This window comes from Erinaceus europaeus, chromosome 3, assembly GCF_950295315.1.
Source record: "Erinaceus europaeus chromosome 3, mEriEur2.1, whole genome shotgun sequence".
NCBI classification, from domain to species: Eukaryota; Metazoa; Chordata; class Mammalia; order Eulipotyphla; family Erinaceidae; genus Erinaceus; species Erinaceus europaeus.
The window spans coordinates 87,972,683-87,990,803 of NC_080164.1; the positions used below are offsets into that span (position 1 = coordinate 87,972,683).

An 18,121-nucleotide genomic window follows, 5' to 3' on the forward strand; every position below is an offset into this window, starting at 1 on the left:
TCCCGAGATATTATTTGGATTCTAATATATACACATTTCAAGGCAGATGGGAAGTAGCTGAAATGGCATGAGGAGAGGATTTTTTTCTTATTGTTCACTGGCAGAGCTAGCAGTTAATAGCTACATAGTGGAGAGTTGGTTACACTCAAAGCACATGCAATGGGGATGTTCCGAATCTGCCACCTGTCACCTCTCCCCTTGCCCAGACAAGCTTTCCTTCTCTGAACACAAAAAGTGGTCTAGTTCAAATCACAAAGCTGAAGCGGTGCTTCTGTGGTATTCCTGCAGCAGGTTGGCTGCTTCTATCGCTCCTCCTCCTTCTGATCAACACTGTGAACACAGCACAGGGCTCACTGCAGCTGGAGAGCCGGGAACTGGGATCCTTGCGCAGATTCTTGCACTTCCATCCTATGTGCACTTAACCCAGTGTGCTACCGAATTACACCACCCCCCCACCTTTTTTCTTTCGTTTAGACGGAAGATCACTCTCTCACACACACACACACACACACACACACACACACACACACACGGAGAAAGACTACAGCACTGCTCATAGAGCTTCCTCCTACAAGGGCTCCCATTTGGTCTTGAACTTTGATCCTTGAACTTTGGTCCTTGCACATGATAATGTGTGCACTCTACTCGCTGAGTGTGAGTGCACACATTGCTGGTCCCCAAAACTGTTTCCGATGGAATTAAATAAGTAGCCCTGGACGGTAAGAAGAGATTTCCTTGGGAGTGAGGAGAAAAGCAGCAGGGGAAACAAAGTTCTAGCCTGCCCTTTGGCAACCTGCCACAAGCAGGAAATATTCCCTCTCCCAGACCCCGCCCCCCAACCCACTGACTTCTAGACCCTTATTCTGTGATAGCCATCTGGTTAAAATACATAAGCCCATTACCTAAATCAAGTCTAGACATGGAGGCATCTCCCTAAGTGTTTTTCCCATCCATCTGTCAACCTGTAAAATTCACAAGACAAACTTTCTATCCTGCACATGCCTTCCAATTTTGTGCTTCACTTCAGCTTCACCACTGGCTCACAGAACACCTGGTCACCCTCCCCCTAGGGATTAAGTTTAGGTAAAATTGGACTGAAGTAAGCAGTATCAACAAACCTACAAAGATGAAGGAAGTGACAACATCACACAGGAGGCATGTGGAGGTGAGCAGACAGTTTGGCTCTGTTTGGTGATGGTTGATTCCTTCTTTCTAAATGGAAGCGTACGGGGGGGTGGTTGTCTGTCCAGAGGTTACAGGGAGCTGAATATTCATCAATTTTATAAACATTAAGGTTTCTGTGGGGCAAGAGAGGGAGTTTCACCTCTTTCTCCAGACCTGATTCCTGTCTGCAGGCTTGCTACACACAGGATGAACCCCCAAACCCCACTGAGAAGATACCTCAGATTTTCTTTCTTTTTTGCCTCCAGAGTTATCGCTGGGGCTTGGTGCCAGCACTACAGATCTACTGCTCTTGGAGGCTATCTTTCCCATTTTATTGTCCTTGTTGTTGCCCTTGTTGTAGTTGTTACTGTTATAGCTGCTGCTGTTGTTGGATAGGACAGAGAGAAATTGAGAGAGGAGGGGAAGACAGAGAGAAGGAGAGAAAGATAGACACCTGCAGACCTGCTTCACTGCTTGTGAAGCAACCCCCCTGCAGGTGAAGAGCTGGGGGCTGGAACCGGGATTCTTTTTTTTTTTTAATATTTATTTTATTTATTTATTCCCTTTTGTTACCCTTGTTTTATTGTTGTAGTTATTATTGTTGTTGTTGATGTCATTGTTGGATAGGACAGAGAGAAATGGAGAGAGGAGGGGAAGACAGAGAGGAGGAGAGAAAGATAGACACCTGCAGACCTGCTTTACCGCCTGTGAAGCGACTCCCCTGCAGGTGGGGAGCCGGGGTTCGAACCGGGATCCTTATGCCGGTCCTTGTGCTTTGCACCACCTGCGCTTAACCCACTGAGCTACAGCCCAACTCCCGGAACCGGGATTCTTATGCCAGTCCTTGTGCTTTGCACCATGTGCGCTTAAGCCACTGTACTACAGTCCAGGGCCCCCACCTCATATTTTCTTACCCCAGAACATATCTGCCACAAAGAACTGATTTCTGTCAACAGTGTGAGTGACCTGAGTGGCAGGTTCAGCTTGGTTGAGTCTCCGAGGAGACTTTAGCCATAGCCTTGAGTGATGTCACAAAGAACCTTATGCAGACTTAGTTAACTCTGCTCAGACCCTCGGAAACCGTAAGATTAACAAGTATGTATTGTTTTTAAGCTGCTATGTTTGTGGCAATCTGCTACAAAGCTATAGACAATGAACACAGCACTTGCAAACCTCTAGAGGGTGAATATGTCCTTACCTTCTGTGGCCTCATGCCCCTTATCTCGCCCCAGCCCCATATGAAGTATGGTTTGCAATACATACACAGTACCTGAACAAGCAGTGTCATTGGACCATTTTTGTCAATTTCCAGGATCTCCCCATTTTTTGTTCCCACCAGGATATGTCCATGTCCCAAAGTGATGGCACGTATTGAAGGGTTATCTTCCAACAGCAAGCCTGAAAAAGGAGGAAAACGCTGTTTAGTAGTATACGTATCAGATTTCATAGGGTAAAACAAACAACAACAACAACAAAATCCAGGCTGTTGCATAAACTCTGTTCTTATAGTTCTCAAGTACCAGATACTAAGCTTTTATCCTTGACATTACTACCAGAGGTCAAGAACTCTGACTGGAAGAAAAAAAAAATGATGTGGTAAGAGTTTCCCAGGATTTGCATCACTAGCTTCTCCATCTCCAGAACAGAAAATTTCCCTGGTGTGTTTGAGGAGTGGTATTGCTGGGACATGAATGTAATTAGCGGAACTGTTGGGACATGAACATAATTGGCATATGGCTAATGTCAGTCTGACAAGCATACTATGGACGAAAGCAAACTCGCAAGGGACTGTGGGTTTATAGAAAGTTATTTAGGGGGATGGGCAGTGGTGCACTGGGTTAAGTGCACATAGTAAATAGGAAACACAAGGTTCCTGGTTTGAGCCCCTGGCTCCCCACCTGTTGGGGGGGGGTGCTTCACAAGCAGTGAAACAGGTCTGCAGGTGTCTGTCTTCCTCTCCACTCTATCTTCCCCTCTCCTATCCAAAAAGAAAAGAAAAAAATGGCTGCAGGAGTAGTGGATCTGTAGTGTAGGCACTGAGCACCCGTGATAACCCTGGAGGCAAAAAAAAAGTTATTTAAATGAGTATCTCCAAAGTTATTCTTTGTTCTTGCTCCTGCTCTGTTCCTGTGAGCTCTGTACATGCTGCTCTTTCCTGCTATCCTTCTCCCTGGGACCCGCCATGCACTTCCCCCAGATGTGAACACATGTAGCCAATGCCAGTGACTCATCTTAAAGACTCATGGCTGCCGCCATTATGACTAGCCAATCTTTGCCCCTTTTCCTATTTTGCTGTACCTCAATAACCTACAATGTAAAAAACCTCCTGTTTGCTTAAACCCCAGACAAAGACGCACTGAAGTCTTTTATTTTTTTAATTACTCTGTGGCACCTTTTGAGCTCGCTGACAGTGCTGCTCTTTTTATGGCGTATGTCTTCAAGCATCTCTCAAACATATCATCCCAGAGCTCCACGATCCCATCCTTTCCACCTGTCACAAAACCCTGTGAAGGGACACAAGGGAGAATTACACACACAGAGGAATGACCAGTTCCCCACCCGTCCAGTCTCCGGAGGGCTTCCCTGGGATAAGGCAGCTTTTAGTTTGGGTCCTCCTAGCTGTGCCTCAACACTTTGGCATCACTCTCTCTGGAGCCTGCTTCTCTAGCAGGATTGATCATATTCTGTATGACCAGTACAGTCTTCCTCAGGCCATCTGTTAACTCGGGCATCTAGATCATGAACGGTCATTTCCATATCTAGTCCCTCAAACTGTAGAGTTGGGCTCCAAGGGCAAAGAGCCATCTTCAATGCCTAATGACTTCTGGTATCTCATATACATCAGAATTGAACATTGTAATTAAAATATTAAGTATTTCGATTTTATGTGGTTAAAGGAGAAAATATTTTTTTATTAGTAAGAAAAAGTCGGGTACTTTATCTAGCAAAACCACTCCATTCTTCCATTTAATAGACACATTAACTTCCATAAGAATTAAAGTTGCAATTACTTGTTATAAAACCTGGGAAGCAAAATTTAACATACTGGATATTTTCACTCAACAGTGATCTTTATTCTTGTTTTAAGATTATAATTTTCTTGGCTTTACTGGTTTTCTTTCCTATAAATTTATACTATATGCCAACTGCTCTCGGAAAGAGCTTTCTTTTTCTTTAGAAAAACACCGAGGAATCCACTGTACTGGGTTGTCAGAAGTCAACAGTGAATAGTTCTCAGGACTAACTACTGTGTGTACACATTTATCCTGACACTGTGTGTGTGTGTGTGCGCGCGCGCGTGTGTGTGTACACGCGTGTGTGTGCGTGTATGTCACCAGGGTTATCATTGGGTTGGGTATCTGCACAATTCCACTACTCCTGGTGGCAAATTCTTTTCTTTCTGTTTTGATAGAAGGTAAGAGAAAGAGGGTCCAAGAGAAAGAGGGAAAGATAAAGGGAGAGAAAAATGGAGAGGAGAGACATCTGCTACACTGTTCCATCCCTCATGAAGCTTCCCCCTGCAGGTTGGGATCAGGGGCTTGAAGATGGGTCACTGTACATGATAACGTGTACTCTATTAGATGAGCCATCTGCATGGGGACCAAACATGGCAATGTGTGTGCTCTACTGGGCGTGTCACCAACGAGCCTCTCCCTCTCCCTCTCTCCCTCTCTCCCTCTCTCCCTCTCTCCATCTCCCTCTCTCCCTCTCTCTCTATCCCCCATCAAGATTATCACTGGGGCTCAGTGCTGGCACTAGGAATCCATCATTCCAGGTGGTCATTTTTCCTCCCCTCTCCTCTCCTCTCTCTTTCCCTCCCTTCCTTCCAGTTTATTGGTTAGGACAGAGGGAAATTGAGAAGAGGGGCAGAGAGGGAGAAAGACAGACAGACACCTGCAGATCTGCTTCACCACTTGTGAAGTGTCTCTCCTGCAGGTGGGGAGCAGGAGGTTCAAACACCTTGCATTTGGTAATATATGTACTCAGCCAGGTTTACCACTGCCTGGTCCCCACAAGCCTCTATATTTAAAGATTTGTTTTAATGATAGAGACCAGAAGAGTGCTGTTCAATTCTGACTTTAGTCATTCTAGGAAACTGAAATCTTTAATCCTCAGGCATGAAAATCTGGTGCACAGGACCAGGTGATGGTGCACTTGATAGAGTGCATTTTACCTTGTATAAGGATCTACTTTCAAGCCTTTGGTCCCTATCTGCAGGGAGGTTTCTTTTCTTTTTTGCCTCCAGGGTTACTGCTGGGGCTCGTTGCCTGCAATACGAATCCACTGCTCCTGGAAGGCCAGTTTTTTTCCCCTTTTGTTGCCCTTGTTGTTTATCATTGTTGTTATTATTATTGTTGCTATTGCTGTCATTGTTGGATAAGAGAGAGAAATCGAGAGAGGAGGGGAAGACAGAGAGGGGGAGAGACAGATATCTGCAGACCTTCACTGCTTGTGAAGTGACCCCTGCAGGTAGGGAACTGGGGGCTCAAACTGGGATCCTTATGCTAGTCCTTGTGCTTCACACTATGTGCACTTAACCAGCTGCACTATCCCCTGCCCCCCAGGGGGGAGGTTTCATGAGTGGTGAAACAGTGCTGCAAGTACTCCTCTTTCTTTAACTCCCACTCCCCTCTCAATTTCTCCCTGTTCCATCAAATAAAAAGGAAAAGCAGCCGCCTGGAGTAGTGGACTCATCATGCAGATACCAACCCCAGTGGTAACCCTGGTGGCAATAAAAAAAAAAGAATCTATGGTCCATTACAATTGTAGTCTCTCCAGCTCTCCCCAGCTCTAGCGTGGTATTTCTTTCTTTTTTTTTTTTTATTGTTGTTATAGCTATTGTTGATGTCATCGTTGTTGGATAGGACAGAGAGAAATGGAGAGAGGAGGGGAAGACAGAGAGGAGAAGAGAAAGACAGACACCTGCATCTCTAGCATGGCATTTCTTAAGGAGTTCTTAGGAGTGAGAGAGTCAATGAATCCAGGTGTGAGAAACACGGATAGAAAAATATACACAAAGAAACAATTACAGGGGCGGGGCAGTGCTGCACCTGGGTTAAGCAAGGACCTGGGTTTGAGCCTCATATCCCCACCTGCAGGAAGGATGCTTCAGAAGTAGTGAAGCAAGTCTACAGGAGTCTACTTTTTTCTCTATCTCCCCCTCCTTTCTCAATTTCCCTCTGTCCTATCAAATATAGAAAGAATAAAAGAAAAAAAAAAAGATGAACACCGGAACAGTGAATTCACAGCACCAAGCCCCAGCAGTAACCCTGGTGGAAAAAAAAAAAAAAGAATGAATGAATGAATTACAAAGTGAAAGAAGAAAATGTTTGTCCTCGGGGCTGGGCAGTGGCACACCTGGTTGAGTGCACATGTTACAATGCGCAAGGACCTGGGTGCAAGCCCCCAGTCCCTAGCTGCAGGGGAAAGCTTCACAATTGGTTAAGCAGTGCTGCAGATGTCTCTCTTTTTTTTCTCTCTATCTCCCCCTTCCCTCTCAATTTCTGGCTGTCTGTACCTAATAAATAAAGATAATAATAAGGGGAAAAATTAAAAAAGAAAAGAAAAGAAAATGTCCTCCTCTCCCCATCTTCCCTTGGCTGTAGGTTCATGATGAGAACCTCCTCATTTTTGATAACATTGTTATACCATCCTTGGTGTGGGCCTTCCTTAACTTACCATATCATTTTATAAAGGGGATAAGGAAATTGATTGTGAAGAACACACCATACCTTGTCCAGTGCATACATAGCAAACACAGGTCCGTCATGAGCCTTCACTGTCTTCAGTAGCAGAATGTCCTTCCAAATGAAAATGTCGCCAGTGGCTGCTCCAGAGAACACCAAATCTTCCACTCGCCCATAAGAAACACACATCATTGTTTCCAACTTCCCAACACTTCCAAACACTCCTCTCTTAGAGGTGAACCCCCCACCTGGAATGTACCAAGAGTATTTGTTAGTTTGTTAGAAGCTGATACCTGACTAAGAAACCAAACACACCCATCTAAAAATATCAGTGTATACATATGTTTAATGAAGCATAATTTGTAATAGCCAAAACTTGGAAGCAACCCAGGTGTCCAACAACAGATGAGTGGCTCAGTGAGTAAGTTGTGGTCTATATACGCAATGGAACACTACTCAGCTATTAAAATGGTGAATTTGGGAGTCGGGCGGTAGCACAGTGGGCTAAGTGCATGTGGCACGAAGCACAAGGACCGGCGTAAGGATCCGAGTTCAAGTCCCCAGCTCCCCACCTGCAAGGGAGACACTTCACAGGCAGTGAAGCAGGTCTGCAAGTGTCTATCTTTCTCTTCCCCCTGTCTTCCCCTCCTCTCTCCATTTCTCTCTGTCCTATCCAACGACGACTACATCAATAACTACAACAATAAACACAAGGGCAACAAAAGGAAATAAATAAATATATTTTAAAAATTAATGCACATAAATTAGAGGTATTCTTATATGCAAGTAATAAACTAGGAGAGGAAGAAATCAAGAAAGCAATCCTTTTTACAACAGCACCCAAGATGATTAGTTACCGAAGCATAAACAATTGACTTTCACACTGAAAACTGTGACTCACTACAAAAAGAAGACAAAGAAATGGCAAGCTATCCTATGCTCATTGATTAGAAGAATTAACATTTTTAAAATGATCATCTCATCAAAAGCAAATACAGATTCAATGCAATTCCTATCAAAATCCCTACAAATGACTTTAAAGGGGTAGACCAAATGGTACACAAATATACTTGCAACTATCAAAGATTGATAATTACCAAGGAAATCTTGGGGGGGGGACAAGAACAGAGGAACCACAGTCTTACAAAGTCATAACAATAAAACCTGTGTGATACTGGAATAAAAATAAATACTCAGATTAATATGATAGAACTGAGAGCCCAGAAATTGTTGGATAGTATGCCAGCTCCCCCTGGCTTCTGCTTAACCATATGCCTATATAGGGATAGATTTAATCCCATTCAAAGCTTTGGTCTATTTACATAAATCACTTTTACATTTACATAAAGCACTCCAGGGCATTGGTGGTTCAGTGATAGGATTCTCGCCTGCTCTGCCCCCTCCTTGTCACACTCTGATTTTCACCAGTCACTTTTCTCTCCACCCTCTCTATGTCACATCCTGTTTCCACCCTACTTGGCAAGTATATATAAAGACAGCATTGTGAGTTTTAGGGTACCTTGAGTTTAGCTTAGCTCGTCTTAGACTGTGCTGCATCCTGCATGAATAAAGAGACACTGCCTGCAGCTCAACCATGAGTCCCCGGTCGTCTGTTACCCGCCCGTGAAGCCAGCCTGGCGAAAACAACCTAGCCCGGCGAAAACAACAAGAAATAAACCTTCATTCTTAATTGATAGTTAATCTATGGAACAGGGACCCAGAACATTAAATGGAAAAAGGAAAGTCCCTTTAACAAATGATGTTAGGAAACCTGGGTAGCCACACACAGAAGAATGAAATAGGGACCATCATATGTTACTGTGCACAAAGGTAAACTCAAAATGGATCAGTGATTTAAATATTACACCAGAGGGGGTTGGGCGGTAGTACAGCGGGTTAAGCGCATGAGGTGCGAAGCGCAAGAACTGGCGTAAGGATACGAGTTCGAGCCCTGTAGTCGCTTCACAGGTGGTGAAGCAAGTCTGCAAGTGTCTCTCTTTCTCTACCCCTCTGTCTTCCCCTCCTCTCTCCATTTCTCTCTGTCCTATCCAACAATGATGACATCAACAACAGCAACAACTACCACTACAATAAAACAACAAGGGCAACAAAAGGGAAAATAAGTAATAATAATAAAATAAAATATTACACTAGAGACCCTAAAATATACTGAGGAAGGGGGCTGGGCAGTGGGCACCCAGTTAAGCACACATATTACCATGCAAAAGTTTTAAGTCCTTGTTCTCCACCTGCAAGGGGCTGCCTCATGAGCAGTGAACTAGATCTGCAGGTGTCTCTATTTCATCCCCCTTAATTTCTCTGTCCTATTCAATAAAATAAAAGGGGGGAAATGGCCACCAGGAATGGTGGGTTCATATTACCAGCACCAAGCCCCAGCAATAACCCTGGTGGCAATTAAAAAAAAACCTACATGGATATAAACAACAACAGGGGGGTAGATAGCATAATGGTTATGCAAGGAGACTCTCATGCCTGAGAACTGCAAAGTCCTAGGTTCAATCTTCCGTACCACTATAAGCCAGAGCTGAGCAGTGCTCTAGTAGAAAAACAGAAAAAAATAAAACAACAACAAAACTATACATGATAACTGCTTTGACAATATCTTCAGAGTCCCAATGGCAAGGAAAGCAGAAGAAAAGATTAAACTACTGGGACTACATTAAACTTATAAAGCTTCTGCACAGCAAAATAAACAACCACTAAAACAGAAAGACACCCTACAGAAAGGGAAATGAAATTCACATGCCCCAAGACAAATAGCTAATGGCCAAAATATATAAAGAAATCACCAAACTCAGTAACAAAAACAAGTAAGTTCATTTAAAAATGGGGAAAGAGGGAGTCAGGCGGTAGCACAGCGGGTTAAGCACACATGGCGCAAAGAACAAGGACCGGCGTAAGGATCCCGGTTCAAGCCTCTGGCTCCCCACCTGCAAGAAAGTCGCATCACAGACGGTGAAGCAGTTTTGCAGGTGTCTATCTTTCTCTCCCCCTCTCTATCTTCCCCTCCTCTCTCCATTTCTCTCTGTCCAATCTAACAATGACGACATCAATAACAACAACAACTACAACAACAATGAAAAAAAAGGGCAACAAAAGGGAAAAATAAATATATAAAAATAAAAAATAAAAATAAATAAATAAATTTTAAAAAATGGGGAAAGAACTAAACAATTTTCCAAAGAAGATGCTCAGTTGACCTGTAGTCATATGAAAAAATGCTCAAAATCACGGATGGTCAGAAAAATGCAAAGGAAACAAGACAATGAGATGACATCTGGTCTCTGTAGAATGGCCCCCATCAAAAAACGCATAAGCAAGTGCTGGTGAGGATATGGAGAGAAGGAACCCAGCTATATTGTTGGTGGGAATGCAAATTAGTGCAGGCCCTGTGAAAAATAGTCTGAAGGGTCCTGAAAACATTAAAAATCAACCTACCACAAGACCCAGTAACTGGGGACAGATACCATAATTGTTATGCAAGGAGACTCTCATGCCCAAGGCTCTGAGGTCCCAGGTTTAATCCTCCACACCACCATAAACCAGAGCTGTGAAAAGCTCTGGTAGAAAAGAAAAGAAAAGAGAGAAGAGGGGAGGGGGGGAGGGGAGGGGAGAGGAGAGGAGAGGAGAGGAGAGGGGGGGGGAGGGGAGGGGAGAGGAGAGGAGAGGAGAGGAGAGGAGAGGAGAGGAGAGGAGAGGAGAGGAGAGGAGAGGAGAGGAGAGGAGAGGAGAGGAGAGGAGAGGGGAGGGGAGGAGAGGGCCCAGTAACTTGTCTTCTAGGCACAAATCCAAAAACACTGGATTATCCAGATTATTATCTGGAAAGATCTAGGCATATCCATTTGCATAGCCATGGTATTTGTAATGGTCAACATCTGGAAAAAAGAAACCCAAGTGTCCAGCAACAAATGAATGATTAAAGAAGTTGCGGTATATATTAACCCTATACAGCTGTAAAAAGTGATGACATATTCTCCTTTTCTGAATGGATGAAACTAGAAGGAATCATATTAAGCAAAATAAGACAGAAGAAGGATGAGTACCAGATGATTTCACTCACAAACAGGCTCTAAGAATCAAATCAATGGACAATACAGAACAAGTATCAATAGACAACAGCCTACAGCAGCAGCATCTGGGACACAGAAAGGGGAAAGGAGGACTAGTAAGGGGCAGCTGGGCACACAAGTCTCTATGGTGGAATAAGATGATGGTTTGGTTGAGGGGGAAATACACTGATCACCTATCATGAGATAAATGTGGAGGGGCCCAGGCAGTGGTGTACCTGCTTAAATGCAGACACTACAATGGACAAGGAGCCAGGTTCAATGCCCTAGTCCCCACCTGCAGGGGAAAACTTCACAAGTAATGAAGCAGGGCTGCAGGTGTCTCTCTGTCTCTCTCCCTCAACCTCACCTCTCAATTTCTCTCTGTCTCTATCCAATAATAAATTAAATTAAAAATAAAATGGGGAAATGGACACTTGTAACAACAAAAATCCTATAAACCGACATTTCCTGATAAGATAATAATGGAATTGAAAAGAGAGAGAGAAGGAGGGAGTCGGGCGGTAGCGTAGTGGGTTAAGCACACATAGCATGAAGTGCAAGGACCAGCGTAAGGATTCCAGTTCGAGCCCCGGGCTCCCCACCTACAGGGGAGTCGCTTCACAGGCGGTGAAGCAGATCTGCGGGTGTCTTATCTTTCTCTCCCCGTCTTCCCTCCTCTCTCCATTTCTCTCTGTCCTGTCCAACAACGGTGACATCGATAACAACAACTACAACAATAATAAAAAAAAGGGCAACAAAAGGGAAAACAAATATAATAAATTTAATAAGAAAAGGAGAGAGAGAGAGAGAAAACATTCTGACTTGAAGAAGTCTAGTGTGTGGTGGCAGGTGGAAGTGGTAGCTGCTCAAGGAGACATGCAGCTAGTAGAGGTCCCTCCAGGTGCAGGGCCAGGCAGCAGGAGGCATGACTAAGGAGCTGGGAGAACAAATGGCGTCCTGGATTCAGACCCAAAAGGACTGAAACAATTGTGAAAAGTGAAATGTAAAGATATATGTTTTGCAATAATTTCTATCATGTGTTTTTGGGTTGAGACAAAGGAATCACTGTGTAGGAGAAGACCCCTTAGATGCTCTCATTTCCTGGTGCTTCCTGACCAACAGAAACCCAGATTCAAACAACTACACAAGGGCCAGCACGCCAGATGTGGTGACGATGCCATCATTCCTTCTTGAAAACAGAAAGCTCCACAATAGCAGCTTCTTAATGTTTTGTTCGGCAGAAGATTGGACTTGGGTACCAGAGCTGACAGTAAAAATTCAAAAATTGAGACTCAGGAGGTGGTGTAGTGGATAATGTTGGACTCTTAGGCCTAACGTCCTGATTTCAATCCTCAGCATCACATGTGCCAGACTGACACTCTGCTTCTCTCTCTCTCTCTCTCTGTCTCTCTCTCCTAAATCCTTAAAGTCAACACTTAAAAAAAAAAAAGACTTCAGAAACTATCACAATAATAGGCTGAGGAGATAGCTTTCCATGTCCTGCCAAGTATATTTATTCATCCTTATTATCAGTGTTACAATTCACAAATATTTATTTATTTTGGGCGTCGACTGTGTGTGGTGCCAATGTTAAATTCATTTGCTGAGTTCAGAGATAAAGGGCTCCTTAACATTCCAAACATTTTGTTCAGTCAGTCAAAGTGATCAATTTCCTATTCAGTAGTCCAACATAGTTTGTTGCTTTCTGAGCAGATGATTAAATACAAAAATGATTATTTTCAGGGGCTAGGTGGTGGCACACCTGGTTGAGTGCACACACTACAGTGCTCAAGAATTCAGGTTCAAGCCCCTGGTCCCCACCAGCAGGAGGAAAGCTTCACGAGTGGTGAAGTAGTGCTGCAGGTGTCTCTCTGTCTCTTTCCCTCTCTAATTCCCCCACTTCCTCTCAATTTCTGGCTGTCTCTATTCAGTAAATAAAGATAATTTTAAAAATTCAAAGAAATAATAATAGTGATTATTTTCACATATTACCAAGCCTGCTAGGTATTGATTATTGATATAGAATTTCCCAAGTTTCACAGTGAATTTTGCAGACAGCATCTTTGTAGGTGCCTGTTGGTCTTAGACTACAGAGACAGGGCAGGTGGTGGCGTTATTCAGCTGAGTGCAGTGTTCAACCATGTAGAGGAAAAATCCCAGTGACAATACCTGCTTGCTGCCAGAACTTAATGTGCTTCATCCCAACAGTGACCAGCTTGTCGATGTGGTGCGGGTCACACTTCACCACGAATATCTTGTCTCTGTGCCCCCTGCAGGAGACAAACAGGGAAAAGAAATGAATAAATGAGACCATATTAAATTAAAAAGCTTTTACACATCAAAACAACGTTCCATAAGGATAAACAGGAAACACAGCAAATGGGAAAAGAGATTTGCACACTATGCTTCAGACAAGCCGATGACATCATACATCTATAAAGAACTCATACAACTCAACAAAAAGAAAAAGAACACTCCCCCCCAAAAAAAGACATTAGAAGATATGAATAGATAGTTCTCTAAAGAAGAGATTCACATGGTCTGCAGACATATGCGGAAATGTTCTAATTCACTCATCACCAGAGAAATGAAAATTAAAACTACATTGAGGAGCCAGGTGGTGGCGCACCTGGTTGAGCGCACATATTACAGTGCACGAGGACCCGGGTTCAAGCCCCTGGTCCCCACCTGCAGGGTGAAAGCTTTGCGAGTGGTGAAGTAGTGCTGCAGGTGTCTCTCTCCCTGTCTATCTCCCCATTTCCTCTGAATTTCTGGCTGTCTCTATCCAATGAATAAAGATAATAATAATAATAAAACACATTGAGAAAAAACATCACCTCACAACTGTGAGAATGGGCTCCATCAATAAAACCAGAGAAGATAAGTGTTGGAGAGGATGTAGAGAGAGAGAAACCTTACTACATTGCTAGTGGGGATGTAAACTGGAGCAAAATCACTCTGGAGAATAGTATGGAGAATCCTTATACAAATACAAATGGAAATGCCGTATGACCCAGCAACTCCACAGCAAGGCATATATCCCAAAGATATAGTAAACAAGAAGGGATATATGCACCCCCATGTTTATTGCAGCTTTATTCACAATAGCAAAAACCCCACTACCAAAACACCCTTCAACAGATAACTGGATAAAAAGTTATGGGATATTTACTCAACAGAGTATTCTGCAGCAATAAAAAATAATGAAGGGGGAGTCAGGCAGTAGCACAGCAGGTTGAGTGCACATGGCGGGAAGCTCAAGGACCAGCTTAAGAATCACTGTTTGAGCCCCTGGCTCCCCACCTGCAGGGTGTCACTTCACAGGTGGTGAAGCAGGTCTGCAGGTATCTTTCCCTTCCCCTCCTCTCTCGATTTTTCTGTCCTATCCAACAACAACATCATCAATGGCAACTATAACAATAATGACAATAACAAGGGCAACAACAACAAAAAAATGGGGACGAAAATGACCTCCAGGAGCAGTGGATCTGTGGTGCAGGAACCAAGCCCCAGCAATAACCCTGGAGGCAAAAATAAAAAAATAAAAAATAAAATAAACCATAATGATATTGTGTCCTTTGGGGTCAAGTGGATGGATTGGATAAGATTATACTCAGTGAAGCAAGTAAGGAGGGGAAGGACAACTACAGAACTGGTTTCACTCATATGTGGAATATAGACAATTGAATATACAAATGTGAAGGAAACAAAGTATCAACCTATTCCCAAGACTGTGGGAGAACTATAGTGGTTATCTATGGGGTTAGCAATGGGGACACAGAATTTTGGTGATGGCAGTAGTGAAAAATAAATTTAAAAAATCTTAAAAAATAGTAGAGCAAGGACCAGAAAATATTGGTATATTTCTCAATTTAAATGTTTAAAATGACACATACATACACAAACACACACACACACACACACATCTAGTTTTGACTGAAACACTGATACAAAGTTTTCCTAAAAGCCTGGGTTAAGCCTACCTTTCATAAAGCACAACTAAGAGGACAACTCATTACAAGATGGTTTACAAGATGGGGCCTACATTAAAATTTGTGGATTTTGTTATCTTTTTAAAAAAGTATTTATTTATTTATTTATGAGAGAGATAGGAGGAGAGAAAGAACCAGCCATCACTCCAGTACATATGCTGCCAGGGATCGAACTTGGAACCTCATGGTTGAGAATCCAATGATTTATCCACTACACCACCTCCCAGACCACACGTGGATTTTGTTCTTTCTCTGCATACTTAAACTGTTTTTACCTTAAGATTATCCTTAATATTTTTACCAAGGTTTACCTAATTTTGGTGATTTTCTTTCTCTCATCTTTCCTTCCCCTCCCTCCTCTTTCTGTAGAGGTAGGGTCTTGTGCACATGCAATTTCTCTGTTCTTGGCTGCATTGTTTCATTCAGAGAGACACAGAAGAGAGAGGGAAGGAAGGAAGAAGACCACACATGCAAGCATCCTGGTACCTCAGGGCCTCCCGTGTGGTGCTGGGGCTTGAACCTGGGCTGCACACATGACAGGGCACTTACCCTTCCTGCTGAGCTATCTCTGGCCCCTTAGCTATGTTTTCAGCAAAGTAAGGACATATTTGAACTGGATTAGAATGATCTCTGTAAGAAAATTAATGCCGCCAAAGTTGAAAAACAAGATCAGAAGAGAAAACACAAATAGAAGTTGAACTGGACTTTGTGTATTACACTGAAGTAAAAGACTCTGGGGTGTGTGGTGGGCATAGGTCCAAAAAGGATGACAGAGGACCTAGTGGGGTTTGTATTGTTATGTGGGAAACTGAGAACTGTTATCCATGTACAAACTATTGTATTTACTGTCGAATGTAAAACATTAGTACCCCAATAAAGAAATTTTAAAAAAAGTTTTAGAATTTTCTAAAAAAAAAAAAAAAAAAAAGGAAAGAAAATTAATGCTGTCGCCACCACAGCATTCTGAGTTCTCTAGTGATAAAGAGGTCTTGTACAAGAGAAAGAGTGTATTGCAATAATGGGGGCTGAGTAGTGGTGCACCTGGTTAAGCTCACACAGTACTAAGCACAAGGACCCAGGTTCTAACCCCTACCTCCCCACCTGCAGGAGGGATACTTCACAAGTAGCAAAGCAGGTCTGCAGGTATCTTTCTCTCTACCTTTCTATCTCCCCTCTCAATTTCTCTCTGTCCTACCCAATAAAATGGGAAAAATGTCCTCTAGGAGTGGTGGATTTGTAGTTCCAGCATTGAGCCCCAGCAATAACCCTGGAAGCAAAAACAAAAACAAAAACAAAAAATAATAATAATATTAATGAGATGCCTCCAAGGCAGTGTTATTGCTGGGAAAGGTATTTATTACTTTGCATCAAATTGAGCTTTAGCTGGAAATGAGAATATATGCACCAGAAATTGAAGCCTCCAGCCCAAGTCCATAGAGAGAGAAAGGATGTCACTTACTCAAGACAGCATACACTTAGAAAGTTTTTTTTTATTTTGTCTTTTCTCTTTTTTTTCTAATTTTATTTACTGATTCATGAGAAATCATAGGAGAGAGAGAAAGAACCAGATATACTCTGGTACATGTGCTACCAGGGATCGAACTCAGGACTTCATGCTTGTGAGTCCAATGCCTTATCCACTGTGCCACCTCCCAGACCATGGAAAGTTTTAACTGAAGGGCATATCTAACAGAGAGGACTGAGTGTTGACCAGGAGTTGCAGACATGGCTTCTCAGAAGCTGAGGAACACGTCATCATGGACAGTCCTCATTCTAGCACCTATACATTTGCTTGTCTTTTAAAAAAGATTTTTCACTCATGACATGCCATCAAATATCACAAGAAAGAGTGAGACAAAGAAGTCAGAGTATTACTCTGGTACATGCACTGCTGGGGATCAAACTGGGAATATCAGGCATGCGAGTCCTGTGTTCTACCAGTTGAGCTACTGTTTCCCAGCTATGGATCCTAGTCCTTAAAAAAAAATTTTTTTTTTGGGTCAGGCAGTAGTGCAGCAAGTTAAGCACACATAGTGCAAAGCGCAAGGACCGGCAAAAAGATCCCAGTTCGAGCCCCTGTCTCCCCACCTGCAGGGGAGTCACTTGACAGGTGTGAAGCAGATCTGCAGTTGTCTATCTTTCTCTCCCCCTTTGTCTTCCCCTCCTCTCTCCATTTCTCTCTATCTTATCTAACAACGATGACACCACCACCACCAACAACAATAATAACTACAAAAACAACAAGGACAACAAAAGGGAAAATAAATAATAAAAAATTTAAAAATATTTATTTATTTATTGGATATGGACAGAGAAATTCAGAGGGAAGGGGCAGACAAGAAGGGAGAGAGATGCCTGCAGCCCTGCTTTACCACTCATGAAGCTTTTCCCCCTGTAGGTGGGGACCTAGGGCTTGAACCTGGGTCTTTGAGCACTGTAACCCAGGTGTGTCACCACCTGGGCCTGTATATCCTGCTTATAACGGATATCCTGTTTATTTGATGGTTTTCTCTAGCATAGCAGAACATATTGTTCATTATTCAAAAGAATAGCAATCAATAAGGAACACAACCTACCAGTCTCCCATATGAATATAGATACAAAAATCTTAAATAACACATTGGCAAAGGGAATCCAGTAACACATGAATGAATGGCATATTGTGATCAAGTACATGGGGGATTCACTATCAAGAAATAGTGTAATTTGTCATATTCATATACATCAGAAGAAAATTTACAGTATTTCCAGAGGAAAGTTACAGAATGCTGAAATGGTATTTGAGCAAAATCTAACACTCAAAGTAGAAACTCAGAAGTGTTTCTAGTCTCTTTGGCATTTGCATTTCTCTGTATTCCTTGACTGAGAGAGAGCACACTCATTCAGACAATCACATTCAGCAAATACTTTCCAGAGAAGTTAAGACCCATTATCGTTGCTGAAAAAACAGAGAATACTGAACAGTGGCTTGCTCATTTTGTGTGTGTGTGTGTGTGTGTGTGTGTGCATGTACTCAAAAATTGGGTTCTTAAGTAATGACTTTCTCCAATGTCAGAATGTGCCTAGTATCACTACTGTTTAACATTATCCTAGTAATATTAACCACTGCAATTAGACACGGTTTTAAAAACTTGAAGCTGCTATCTTCAATCATGCTAAACTGTCACTTGTGTCATAACAATGCCCCCATTTCATCAATAAATGGGTC

At 42.7% G+C, this 18,121-nt stretch overlaps 1 protein-coding gene across 1 annotated transcript in view; it reads right to left on the reverse strand.

Annotated features, from left to right (window-relative positions):
- The window catches only part of EML6 (EMAP like 6), a 352,660-nt gene that overhangs the window by 99,766 nt on the left and 234,773 nt on the right, over nucleotides 1-18,121 (reverse strand). The window contains exons 18-21 of the mRNA XM_060187640.1: nucleotides 13,091-13,191; nucleotides 6,897-7,099; nucleotides 3,557-3,668; nucleotides 2,435-2,562 (exon numbers count right to left, since the gene is read on the reverse strand). Of these exons, the coding sequence (XP_060043623.1) occupies nucleotides 2,435-2,562; nucleotides 3,557-3,668; nucleotides 6,897-7,099; nucleotides 13,091-13,191 (544 nt within the window). The remainder of the gene's footprint in view (nucleotides 1-2,434; nucleotides 2,563-3,556; nucleotides 3,669-6,896; nucleotides 7,100-13,090; nucleotides 13,192-18,121) is intronic.